Source organism: Bufo gargarizans, chromosome 4 (assembly GCF_014858855.1).
Source record: "Bufo gargarizans isolate SCDJY-AF-19 chromosome 4, ASM1485885v1, whole genome shotgun sequence".
NCBI lineage: Eukaryota > Metazoa > Chordata > Amphibia > Anura > Bufonidae > Bufo > Bufo gargarizans.
Window position 1 is genome coordinate 257861126 of NC_058083.1, and position 13254 is coordinate 257874379.

At 42.1% G+C, this 13254-nt stretch overlaps 1 protein-coding gene across 1 annotated transcript in view; it reads right to left on the reverse strand.

Annotated features, from left to right (window-relative positions):
* ASCC3 (activating signal cointegrator 1 complex subunit 3) overlaps positions 1–13254 on the reverse strand; it is a 670136-nt gene that overhangs the window by 311147 nt on the left and 345735 nt on the right. The window contains exon 14 of the mRNA XM_044289192.1: positions 2923–3057. Coding sequence (XP_044145127.1) covers positions 2923–3057 — 135 coding nt within the window. The remainder of the gene's footprint in view (positions 1–2922; positions 3058–13254) is intronic.

Genomic DNA, 13254 nt, shown 5'->3' on the forward strand with positions numbered 1-13254 from the left:
GCATTCTTTAGAAATGTTGGCCCATATTGATAGGATAGCATCTTGCAGTTGATGGAGATTTGAGGGATGCACATCCAGGGCACGAAGGTCCCATTCCACCACATCCCAAAGATGCTCTATTGGGTTGAGATCTGGTGACTGTGGGGGCCATTTTAGTACAGTGAACTCATTGTCATGTTCAAGAAACCAATTTGAAATGATTCAAGCTTTGTGAAATGGTGCATTATCCTGCTGGAAGTAGCCATCAGAGGATGGGTACATGGTGGTCATGAAGGGATGGACATGGTCAGAAACAATGCTCAGGTAGCCCGTGGCATTTAAACGATGGGCAATTGGCACTAAGGGGCCTAAAGTGTGCCCAGAAAACATCCCCCACACCATTACACCACCACCACCAGCCTGCACAGTGGTAACAAGGCATGATGGATACCTGTTCTCATTCTGTTTACGCCAAATCCGGACTCTACCATTTGAATGTCTCAACAGAAATCGAGACCCATCAGACCAGGCAACATTTTTCCAGTCTTCAACAGTCCAATTTTGGTGAGCTCGTGCAAATTGTAGCCTCTTTTTCCTATTTGTAGTGTAGATGAGTGGTACCCGGTGGGGTCTTCTGCTGTTGTAGCCCACCTTTCTTTCCCATTCTGACATTCAGTTTGGAGTTCAGGAGATTGTCTTGACCAGGACCACAACCCTACATGCATTGAAGCAACTGCCATGTGATTGGTTGACTAGAAAATCGCATTAATGAGAAATAGAACAGGTGTTACTAATAATTCTTTAGGTGAGTGTATTTATTGTATTTGATTTATTTCTCAGCTATTCGTAAATTACTACTGAGTAATCCCAATTGAGTATATTCACATGTACTGCAAAAATACCTTCTTGATTCTGAGCATGACCACATAATATGTCCTGTATATGTGTTTTCCTGACCCTCTTGTTACATGTTACATGTAATTTTTAATAGACAAATAATAAAAGGTATATTTTAATTGGGAAAGTGTTCTAGTTTAGATTGATTTATTCTTCCCTTTATATATTTACTGCAAAAGCATTTTTTGATGTGGTAGAGTTCACTGGCAGGAGTATACACAAATCTCACAGGTCCTCATAGCAAAATTTACCATGGGCCCTTCTGCCCCACCCAGTTTCCACATCAAACTGTCTCAGGCAATGCGAATTGCAAAGCACAATGCCCCAGATTTCTGATGAATTTATGTTCAGTTTTTTTAACTGAGAGGAAAAATGTTAATAAAAAAAATAATTAAAAAACGAATCTACTTTTTTAGTGTTGGAAAAAGTGGAGTAAGTTCTCCAAAAACATGTCACTCATTCTGAATAGCATATTTCTCAATGTATATACACCAGACAACTGTAATACAAAAACTGACCACAGACACCACTAGGGGGAGATCAGTGAATGATTATTTATACAGTTACTGTAAAAATATATTTGCATCTAGTGACAGCTGAATGAAAATGAGGTGCTTTAATGTCAGGATGAGTGTAAGCAGGACTCTTGTAAGCAGTCACACAGTCTGCCTCCTTTGAAGATATGTCACTGTTCATTGGGTGTCATGGAGACACTCTGTGCCTTCTACCATCTCGCTATCTGGGATGGGCATGAGTGCTGTACAACGCCCCTAACTTCTGTATGGGCTTGCTGCCAGACTCATGTCTTCCATGCTACAGGCTGGCCGCTAAGTCTCTTTTTGTGTGTACCGGTATATTAGTGTCTATTCATTAAAACTCTCTGCAGAACTGCAAGGGTTAATTCCTATTTTTGCTTTGTGCTCAGCTGTTTGACTAATGAGCTCAGCAGCCCACCTATATATGCTAGGCTGCTTGTTCCACACCTTGCCTGAGCAATAGATTCCTTTTGGTTTCACTTGCTTTCAAGGCCCTGCTAACAATCTATAATCCATTTGTTTGTCCAAGTACTGACTTTTGCCTGTTTTCTGGATCCTGAATTTCTGCCTCCCTGATCTGACCCATGCCTGTTCTCAGTAGTGACCTCTGGACAGTTTCACAGATTCACATGTACTCTGCCCGTCCTGGCCTTTGCCTGTTTCCTGAAAACGTGTATTGCCTGATCTCTCAGTGCTTGGCACCGTTATCTCTGAGCCCAGTGGATCAGCTGCCAACCATATCAGGACTACTTCAAGAGGTAGTGATATTGTACAGTAAAGGCCAGATCCCTGTATAGAGGTTAAAGGGTGAAAACCAGAGGACAGCCAGGAAAACACCTTTAGGACTGACCCGAAGTCAAACTGGTTGGTTGGTACAGTGAATCCACACTCACTGCCTGTAACACTAGGACTCTATATAACCATATACACGTGACACAAACAACCACATATTCATATGTACGGAACAGATTTTCTGCAACAAATCTGCTTTGTGTAAACATACCCTTAATACGATTCCAAACCCAAGGTTCAATAGAGCCTATCTAGACATTAAGCAAATGTGTTAATCGCATGTCAATGCCAAATAAATCAACATGTCCAAAAATCATGTTTAGCAGTATAGCAGCGACAACGCTGTAGGATTGAAAGAGTTAAATTGGATTCTGCTATAGATGTAATTTTACGTTAACATGCTTATATGGCTAAACTGGCAGGAGAGATAAGGAAATACACTCAATCTTTAATCAGGCTAGAGATACAAGTGGCACTAAGTAGGGCATGAAGCCCCATGCTAATTGCAACCTCTCAGATGAAAACACATTCAACTCTGCAAACTAGCAGCAACCTAAAAAAAAAAAAAAAACCTGAGAAGAACTACAGCATATTTGTCCCTTGCTGCTTCTCAAGAGTTAAACTGATTCAAAAATAAACTCCTGTTTTATCAAGGGAACACATTTTGCAGGTCTGACAAGTTCAAGAACAAGTTAAAGGTAGATTATTCAGCTCCTACCTGTTTTTCAGCGTGACCATAATCGGAATCTTGGTTTGGCAAAAAATATAAAATGTGGCCATTGTTTTTTGCTAGCTCCCTCAAGGCCATTGCTGTCCGCACTGTGGAATTTCTGGCATGAACAAAGACCATTACCTTCAGAAAAAGAAAAAAAAAACAGCACAAACATTAAGGGAAATGAGAACAGGGCATGTGGCTTAGTCATATACCATACCAAGCAAAATACTGTGCAATTTACAGCAAAATGATCTGCAAGAAAAATTTACTTTTTTTTCTTTTACAACACGCGTAGATTGAATGTTAAGAGAATTCAAGGATTCTGTGGCGTAACTGAATGTGCAAAAGTTCATGAAGGTGTATACCTGTACACTGTATACCTGTACACAGAAGATGAAGGTGAAAGCACATCCTCTACGGCAAGAACAGATGCGTTGGCCAGGAGGCAGTTGAGATGCAAAAGAAAACAGTGTGCCCACGCAAGCCGAAACTTCTTAATATTATTCATTAAATTAGTTAATGCTTTTTTTATTGTTAATGCTGGCAGATTGACCGCAAAACCATGTTGACAGTAAGCAAGCCACTGATAACCGATTTTTAATGAACACAGTTGTGCCTTGCATGACCGCACCATTTTTAGCCATGTTTTCATTTCCTGCCCCTAGTCTCAATTCAGACGGACAACTGGAACTCATTTGTGTTCCAGAGAGATGAGCATGGCCAACTTTTTAAATGGTCTGCACATGGATGAGGCTCTTAACTTTTTGGTGCATTACTGCTGCATCATTTTGTAGGAATTCGACTTGAGTAATGGATTATTAATTGTATTAATAACTTTGTTTTTCTGTTCTGCCACAGGAACATAAAAACTGATTTCAAACCCAGAAATGGATCCTGTCACTCGAAGGAAAACAAAACTCATTGAGCCTAATGACTACATTGGTGTCATGGTGCACATAGCACAGCACGAAGTGTTATATATTTTTTAAATAGTTTAAACAGAGCCTCCAACACATTGCTGAAAGTGAGGATAGCAGGTGCTATACAAGATCCCCATTCTTCTTCTGAGATGCCTACTAATGAGCAGAAGACCTGCTGACCAGTAGTGGTCTTGACATATGATGTACGTAAAAGAAAAAAAGAGACAGGAGGCAGCGCCTCATGTGTGGTGCACTGCTGTATAGAATTGAAATAGGGTATTTAAAATAGTTGCGCTTATCCTCTGCCTTTGTGAGAAGTCACAACAGCTATATTTCACTTTGCTGGTATTTTCCGACCAGCCTACGGAGTGCCTGCGCTGCTGCCTGGGTTCCTACCTGTGGCGTGGATGCGGACGTCAGGATGAAGCGGTCAGTGAGAAGAATAAAAGAAAAGTTGGATCCTCTGTATCAGCGCTGTCAGCAGGTATGCAGTACCAGGTAAGTATTGCAGCTAATTTGTGGTCAACGCGTTTCAAGAGCGAACAGCCCCCTTCCTCAGGACTATTGCATATAAAAGAACATATGCTGCATTTTTAAAGAAAGGTTTTTGGAGCGCAGGCCATAGTTGGGAGAAGGGGAGAAGGATTTGCAGTTTTTTGAATATCATAGTGAAAGGAGTCCTTCGTTACGAGCTGCTGTGGATTTCAAGTATCCATTGCTCTGGAGAGGAACAACAACGTATCATATTTGTTTATAGCATATATCTAATTCAATATTATTACAGAAGATTATTATTACAGAGGATAAAACATGCAACACCAGAAACTACTTAAATGTGAATAATAGATTAATTAAAAGGAAGTAAAAACAATAATAAAAAGAATGTCTGTAATTAACAATAATAAAAAGAATATGAATATTTTTGGTATAGGTATCTAGAGATTTAAATCAATTTTAAATTAATTTGAATATCAAGTGATATGAAAGAATTTTTGTTTCAATATCAGATTTTCTGCAAATGTACGTAATAATAATAATTAGATTACATTAAGAAATAGTTTTGCTGATTTCATTCAACCCATGTAGCGTAAGGGCATCCAATTTGTAGATCCAGTATATCTTTCGTTTTAGGAGGTTACTGAATCTATTGAACGGGTTTTCGGGTATATAATCGATGGGAGTAAATTTTAACAGATGTTTCTCTTTGTTGGCCATGGACGTGCAGTGTCTAGAGACACGTTTTCGATATTGTCTCTGGATGTTAATACCTATGTTGGTTCACAAGACAATGTAATGCTTTTGTCATGCGCCTAACATATTGAAGGCCACACCCGCATTCAATAAGGTAAATTACATAGCGGAATTTACATGTTATAGGGTGTTTTATAGCAAAGATGGTCCCGTTTTTTATTGGAAGAGAAAGTCGTCTGATTATGTGTGATTACTTTGCAACATAGGCACCGTTTGGAACCACATTTATAGCTCCCTGTATTTTGGGGCTGTCTGCATATACCTTATTGATGGGCCTTATTATTCTGCTTTGGTTTACTAGGGGCCAAAATATTTCTAATAGTTGGAGCCCTTTTATCGATCATTTTGGGAATACAGGGCAGATACTTTGCCAAATAGGGGTCCTGGAGTAAAATGTGTTACCAACGTTGCACGTATAGTTTTATTTGATGTATTACATTGAGTAATAAATTTTATACTGGTTTCTATTTGTGTTCCTTCTTTCTTTGTGACTTGTAAGCAGTTCTCCTGTGTACACAAGGTGCTCTTTGTGTTTATCCATTTTTAATGAACTTCTTTGGATACCCTTTATCAGTGAATCTTTTTTTCAGGATTTTCGCTTGTGGTTTAAAGTCTTCATGGTGTGTGCAGTTCCATCTGATACGTATTGTATTGGCTGTAAGGAATGTCTTTGATTGTATTGGCTGTAAGGAATGTTGTGTAACCACTTCTTATGATGAAAACTATAGTAGTGTATTTAACTGTTTGTATCAACTGATTTAAAAGTTTTTGTTGAGAGACAGTTGTTCAAATTGGTAACAATAATGTCCAAAAATTCTATTTCAGTCCTATTGTAGTTTGGGGTGAAGGAAATCCCCCAGTCAGTATTATTTAAAACAATACGGAATTCTATTGCTGAATGAGCATCTCCATCCCAAATAATGAAGATATCATCAATATATCTTCTATAGTAAATAATCTGTTGTCTTTGGGGTAGGTAGTTTAGGATATATTTCTTTTCGAACTCCCCCATAAATTTTTTTGCGAAGGCCGGTGCTACTTTCGTCGCCATTGTGGTCCCCTTACATTGATGATAGGTAGCATTATTATATAAAGAAGTTGTTTTCAAGGATGAATCGTAAGCTTTCTAAGAGGACATCAACCTGGGGTGGTTTTAGTGTTATATCATTCTTAAGGGTGGTTCTCGCACATTGCATCCCCAATTCGTGCTGTATATTCAAGTATAAGGCAGGAATGTCCATAGTGAGTAGGGCATATGTATCCCACCATGTGATGTCCCTTAATTTGTGAATTAATTGACTGGAATCATGAAGATAGCTGGGTAGTACGCTCACATATGGTTGTAAGAAAAGATCCAGATAGTGTGACAGATTACTTAGGGCACATTTAGTATTTGAAACTATGGGCCTACCCAGCAGATTTTCCATACTCTTATGGATTTTTGGGAGATGGTAGAAGTAGGAGGTACATGGAGATGGATCTAGGTAGTAAAACTTTTTTTTTTTTTCAGTTTTATTTATGTATTGTTTATCATAAGCATTTTTTATTAGATTTCTCAGCTTCTTATTTATATCAGGGAACGGATTACCGGAAATATTTTCGTAGTATGTTGTATCGTTGAGGATATTTTGGGCTTCCTGTTTGTAATCAGTATAATTCTGACGGAATTTTTTTTTCTTGTCTTTTATTATAGTTTGCTGATACTATAAGATGAACCATTATGTACATATACAGAAAATCATCGATATTGAAACAAAAATGATTTCATATCACTTGTTTTTCTAATTCTAATTAATTTAAATTTCTAGCTACCTATACCAAAAATGGACCAAAAATAGATAAATATCATATATTCATATAGACATTCTTTTTATTTTTGCTTTTACTTCCGTTTAATCTTTTATTCACATTTAAGTGCTAAACACAGTTTCTGGTGTTGCATGTTTTATTCTATGTGATGATTATCTTCTATAATAATATTGAATAAGATACATGCTAAAACAAATTATACATTGTTGTTACTCTCCAGAGTAATGGATACTCTAAGTCAAGTCCACAGCAGCTCGTAACAAAGGACTCCTTTAACTATGCCATTAAAAAAAAAGGGCACATCCTTTTCTCCTCCCCCAACTATGGCCTGCGCGCCAAAAGCCTCTCTTTAAAAATGCAGCATATGTTCTTTTAAAAGTAATAGTCCTGAGGAAGGGGGCTGTTCGCCCTTGAAACGCGTTGACCACAAATACATTATCTGCTTTTTCCAATACTTACCTGGTACTGCATATCCCTGCTGACAGCGCCGATACAGAGGATCCAACTTCTTTTTTTATTCTTATCACAAAATGATGTATGTACTACTTTGCCCAAGGAAACTGACTGCCATTCCCATATGATTATGTAGGTACCACATGGGTGTAGTGTTAATACACTAAAGATATGCGGCACAGATACAATACTTACAAAATCCTTGATGATTTACCCAATCTAAATTACCCAATCTTATTTACTCCATTCTAATAATGTGCAAGTTGCTTTGGCAAGAGTAAGGAAGATCTTGTTGAACAAGCTGGGGGCCCTGTAAATCCATCTCAAACCTGAAAAAAGTAATATTATGGGTACGGCCACACAGTTTGATTTCTTTCTGCAGTTTTGGCAGCCAAAATCAGGAGTTGATCATAAAAGAAAAGAAAAAGGACATATATGATTTCTCTCTCTCTTTTATTTTTATTCCCTTATGGTCTTGGCTTCCAAAACTGCATCAGGAAACCTGTTTGTGTGGTTGCAGCCCAGAAGTCTTGGAGTTTTCTTTCTCAGTCAAAGGATATATTCACATGGTAAAATATGAAGCAGAAAAATCTGTGGCAGATGAGTAGCATAATTAGTAGTTAAAAACAGGTCTTTTTTGGTGGCATAAACACCACCAAATACACTCCAGATGTATATACACCTACTCAATGTATTTTACCCCTTTCCCACTGACCTCATTGCAGAAAGCAGCACCAAAAATACTTCAAAGTACATGCCATTTTTTTTTTCTAAATACATGAGTAAAAATTCACACCCATGTGCACTAGGGCGTTTAATTCTCATAGAAATCGATGGGAACCTGACTTGTATTGTTTTCAAAATATATTATACAGTGCAAGATGCCCATTTTGTATGACCAAATACACAGTGGGGGGCATTTATCAAATTGGTGTAAAGTAGAACTGGTTTAGTTGCCCATAGCAACCAACCAGATTTCACCTTTCAATTTGGTCATCTCCTTTGGAAAAGGAAAGGAGAAATGTGATTGGTTGCTAAGGGCAACTAAGCCAGTTCTACTTTACACAATTTTTATAAATGTGCAGTGGCATTGCGCGGGGGGTGCGGGTCGCACCGGGTGACACCAGTCTGATGGGGTGTCACCCGGCCGCCGGACTGACTTACTGCAGTGCAATTTCAATGTGTTACATAATTTAATTAATCACCTAGGTAGGTCTGGCTGGCGGCTGCTGCTACAATGGGGTGTCACCCGCCCCCGACACATTGAACATTGAAATTGCACTGCAGTAAGTCCGGGGGCCTTACTTACTACTCACTTACAGTGCGGGCCTGCGGCTGCTACTGTCTTGTCTGGCGGGCGGGCGGCGGCTGTCCTGCCTACATGTGTGTCGTGCGGTGCTCAGGCCAAAGAAGGCGTGACTGACTGTCATTGGGGCTGCGGCGGAGGGAGGTGTGGAGGCGGAGCTGCTCTGTCTGCTGTGGCCTGTAAAAGCTGCCCCTCCAGGCTGGCAGCAGAAGAACAGAGTGACACTGAGGCACGACTTGTTGGCCGACCCTGCTGGACTCTAGTCTGGAGAAGACACCTTAAGGCAGAGCCAGCTGAGATTGGAGCCAGGACCAGACCGACCCCACTCCAGCCAGACCCCAGCGATATATCAGGCACTGTAAGTGGATTGTACTTGTAACAGAGAGGGGGAGATGGGGGACAAAATGTACAAACATGTCTGTGCCCATGGAGCCTGGAGGGGAAGAGAAGAAATGTCTGTGCCACCCATGGTGGGAGGGGATCATGGATGACATGATGAGGGGACCCGGGACAATGATGAAGGGAGCGACAATGTTAGAGTCTGTGCCATGGGGAAGGGGGTGACATCCTGTCACCATCACCCCCCTTTGGCACAGACTCCAACATTGTCCCTCATCATGTCACCCCCCCCCCCCCCGATGGTGCGGACTCCAACATTGTCCTCCATTAGGGAGCATAATGGATGGGGTGCTGACGGCTGACATGAGGGCATGATGGCTGACATGGGGGGCATGATGGATGGGGGCTGACATGGGAATGATGGATGGGGTGCTAACATGGGGGGCTGATGGCTGACATGGGCATGATGGATGGGGGCTGACGGCTGACATGATGGATGGGGGCTGACGGCTGACATGGGCATGATGGATGGGGTTCTGACATGGGGGGCTGATGGCTGACATGGGGGGCTGATGGCTGACATAGGGGCATGATGGCTGACATGGGGGCATGATGGATGGGGTGCTGATGGCTGAAATGGGCATGATGGATGGGGTGCTGACATGGGGGGCTGATGGCTGACATGGGGTGCTGATGGCTGACATGAGGGCATGATGGCTGACATGGGGGCATGATGGATGGGGGCTGACGGCTGACATGGGAATGATGGATGGGGTGCTGACAGCTGACATGGGCATGATGGATGGGGTGCTGACATGGGGGGCTGATGCTGATGGTTGACATGGGGTGCTGACGGCTGATATGGGGGGCTGATCTGAGGTATGATTAACATTGGGGGTCTGATTGGTGGTCTGACCTGAGGTATAATGGAAAATATTGTTTCTTATTATACTCCTCTAAAACCTATGTGCATCTTATAGGGCGAAAAGTACAGTCCTCAAACCAGATTGAAGTAGAGCGAAGATATCAGGACCACACAAAGGAGCTGCTGCAGACAGAACCAGGACCCAGGACCAGGTGAGCTGCGGGCGGGGGGGGGGGACGCCGAGATGTAGCTTCGCTTGTGTTGCCAAAAAATCCTTGCACAGGCCCTGGTCACGTCCACTTGACAGGGCCGGTGCAAAGAGTCCCACAGTACATAATGTGGGCAAAATATACCTACTTACATAACATTCCCAATAAATACATTTATTTTTTGTGAAAAAAGGCTATTTTACATTTTTATTAGTGATACTCTTAGGTGCCAGGGGGTGTACCCTGGCATTTTTATTATGGTGCACCACCTGGCACCATTTTCCACATAAAAATAAGTTTATGTATTGGGAATGTTATGTAATTAGGTATATTTTGCCCACATTATGTACTGTGGGATTCTTTATTTATCATATAAAAATATAGGGGACACGTACTGTGCTGTAAAAATATTGCTATTGCCAAAGTCAGGAGGTAGGCAGGGTGGCCACCTCCAGACTCTATCATTGTGCCACTCTTTGGCCTTCTCATACTGCCGCCAACTCCTCACTCTGTAATTTTGCCTCTCGGTGGCCTTCTCCTGATGCTGCTGCCCTGAACTCCAGACTCTGTGCTTGTGCCACTCGGTGGCCTTCTCCTGATGCTGCCAACTTCAGACTTGGTCAATGGGCCACTTGTTGGCTTTCTCCTGACGACAACTCTAGACTCTCTCATTGGGCCACTCTGTGGTCTCATGCTGATGCCTCATCCACACTCTGTCATTGTGCCGCTCTGCGGCCTACTTAATTATATTTGGGGGCAGGGGGCATTTCCAAACTTTAACCTGGACTCCAGGTTGGACCTGGAGAGATGTATGGCACTCAGAGCCCTCTCTGTGGGCACCCATCCCACACCCTGGGAAAAAGTCTATGGTGTACCAATTTGCCTTAGACTTTTTCTGCCATTCATCAGTGCAGGGCGCGCTATAAACAGCACAGGCAGCGCATTGACTGTAGGCAGGATATTATAGCTATGTAAATGATAAAGACCATATTGGTATTCAGGTTAAATTGCCATGTTGGCACTTTTTGATAAATAAGTGGGTTTTGGGTTGCAGTTTGGGCAATCTGTCTCTAAAAGGTTCACCATCACTGCTCTATACTGTGCCCCCTTATATCCTATATCCAGTCACTGTATGTAGGTGTTATCCAGTCACTGTATGTAGGTGTTTTCTGGTCATTGTATGGCGGTGTTATTATTGGTTGGAGGACTGATATATTTACAGTGTATACTATAGATTCCAGTATATTATGCTGTAGTGTGCCCTGTATTTCTCAGTAATGTAAATTAGCCTTGTAGAACACAGGCCACACCACTGACAACCAGGACCAGCCTTCTGTAATATAGCCTACAGTTAATCTTTTAGTGCGACAGTCAATTTGCATGTGGTCATCACGGGACCATCACACCGGCCATAGTGTCATAGTGACACTACTATGGCCTAATGGCCGGCACGACAGTCCTGTGATGACCACATGCAAATCGACTGCCATACTAAAAGAGTTCATTAAAATGGCCCTAGCCCAATGATTTTAGCATAATTCAAGTTGCCTTGCCAGCCTGAGCCTGCTATTATTTTCTGTCTGCCGACACAAAACGATCTGGAAGTGCTCCTCCTGAGCCCAGGCTCTGGATCCGCCACTGCGGGTGGGTGTTCTGACAGGTGTGTTGTGTGCTACATGTGCCGTACGGCGGCGCAGCCCCTCACTCACACAGAGAGCAGCACACGGGGTCAGGGGTGTGTGACTGGAGCCGAGGCGGCGGGCGGCAGTAGGGAGTTTGTGAGATTGGAGTGGGTAAAACACTAGGTACGGGACCCGCGCTATGTATTGGTGATTTATGTCAGTAGTTCGAATGGAATCCTATAAAGATGGGTAACTGTATTCGCATCCAGCTTTCAGAAGCAACAGTCACAGGTACGTATTTCACATACAGGGGAACTGTTATACACCTCCAGCTGGTCCTCGGATCCCGTCATGAGCCACCGACCGCTGATTCCAACACCGGGTCAAAATACCTCCACAGAAGGACAGAAAAGATGGTGCAATACCCTCGATATCTAAAGGTAACAAGGTTTTATTGTACTCACAAATTCAAAGTTGTTAGCATGCACATTGAGCATTTCTATGTGCATGCTAACAACTTTGAATTTGTGAGTACAATAAAACCTTGTTACCTTTAGATATCGAGGGTATTGCACCATCTTTTCTGTCCTTCTGTGAAGGTATTTTGACGCGGTGTTGGACTCAGTGGTCGGTGGCTCATGGCGGGATCTGAGGACCAGCTGGAGGTGTATAACGGTTCCCCTGTATGTGAAATACGTACCTGTGACTGTTGCTTCTGAAAGCTGGATGCGAATACAGTTCCCCATCTTTATAGGATTCCATTCGAACGACTGACATAAATCACCAATACATAGCATGGTTCCCGTACCTACTGTTTTACTTTGTCATTGAGGAGACTGAACCTACTCCATTAAGGGCACCGCTGCCCTTGTAGCTTTGCTTGTGTTGGCAAAAATACTTCCACCAGACCTGCCACTAGCACCCTTCCCATCGGCAATCTGTCTGCTAGCACCTCCAACACCCCCCCCCCCCACAAAGTTAAACCAAACGACGGTGTATTATATGATTTATCCATACCATTAGCAAAATATGAGAAGCATAAGAGACAAATTATATGTTTTCATGCTGTCCTTTTTTCAAATGGATTTCAGAAAGCAAAGTCTGAACTCCTAAGCGAATATTCCACCATGCCACATGGAGTGCATAAGTCAAAGAGGCCAAGTGGATTCCAGCAAAGGAGAACAAAAGAGGCAAAAATTCAAGCAATCAAAACCCTTGCTAGATCCATGCTCAAGTATGTCAAAAGACCAGATGATGGCCAGTGTTCATCAAAAGACACTCCGCCAATTGATCAAGCAGATTCTTCTGATGCTTTTGCTAGAAAGCTTTCTGCAGAGGAGCAAGAAGTGGAAATGGCAGAATCTGAAGAAGAGAAGGAGGGAAAATAGAAGAATTTCAGGCAGAAGAGCAAGGAATGGAAATGACAGACTCTGAAGCATAAGAGAGTGCTGAAAGTGACTCAAGCCATAGTCCGTATACTATGAAAGACATGACTGCAGTTACGGAGAAAGATTTGCAAAATTTCATCTGATGTGTCCTTCTGGGAGATACCGGTTCCAGA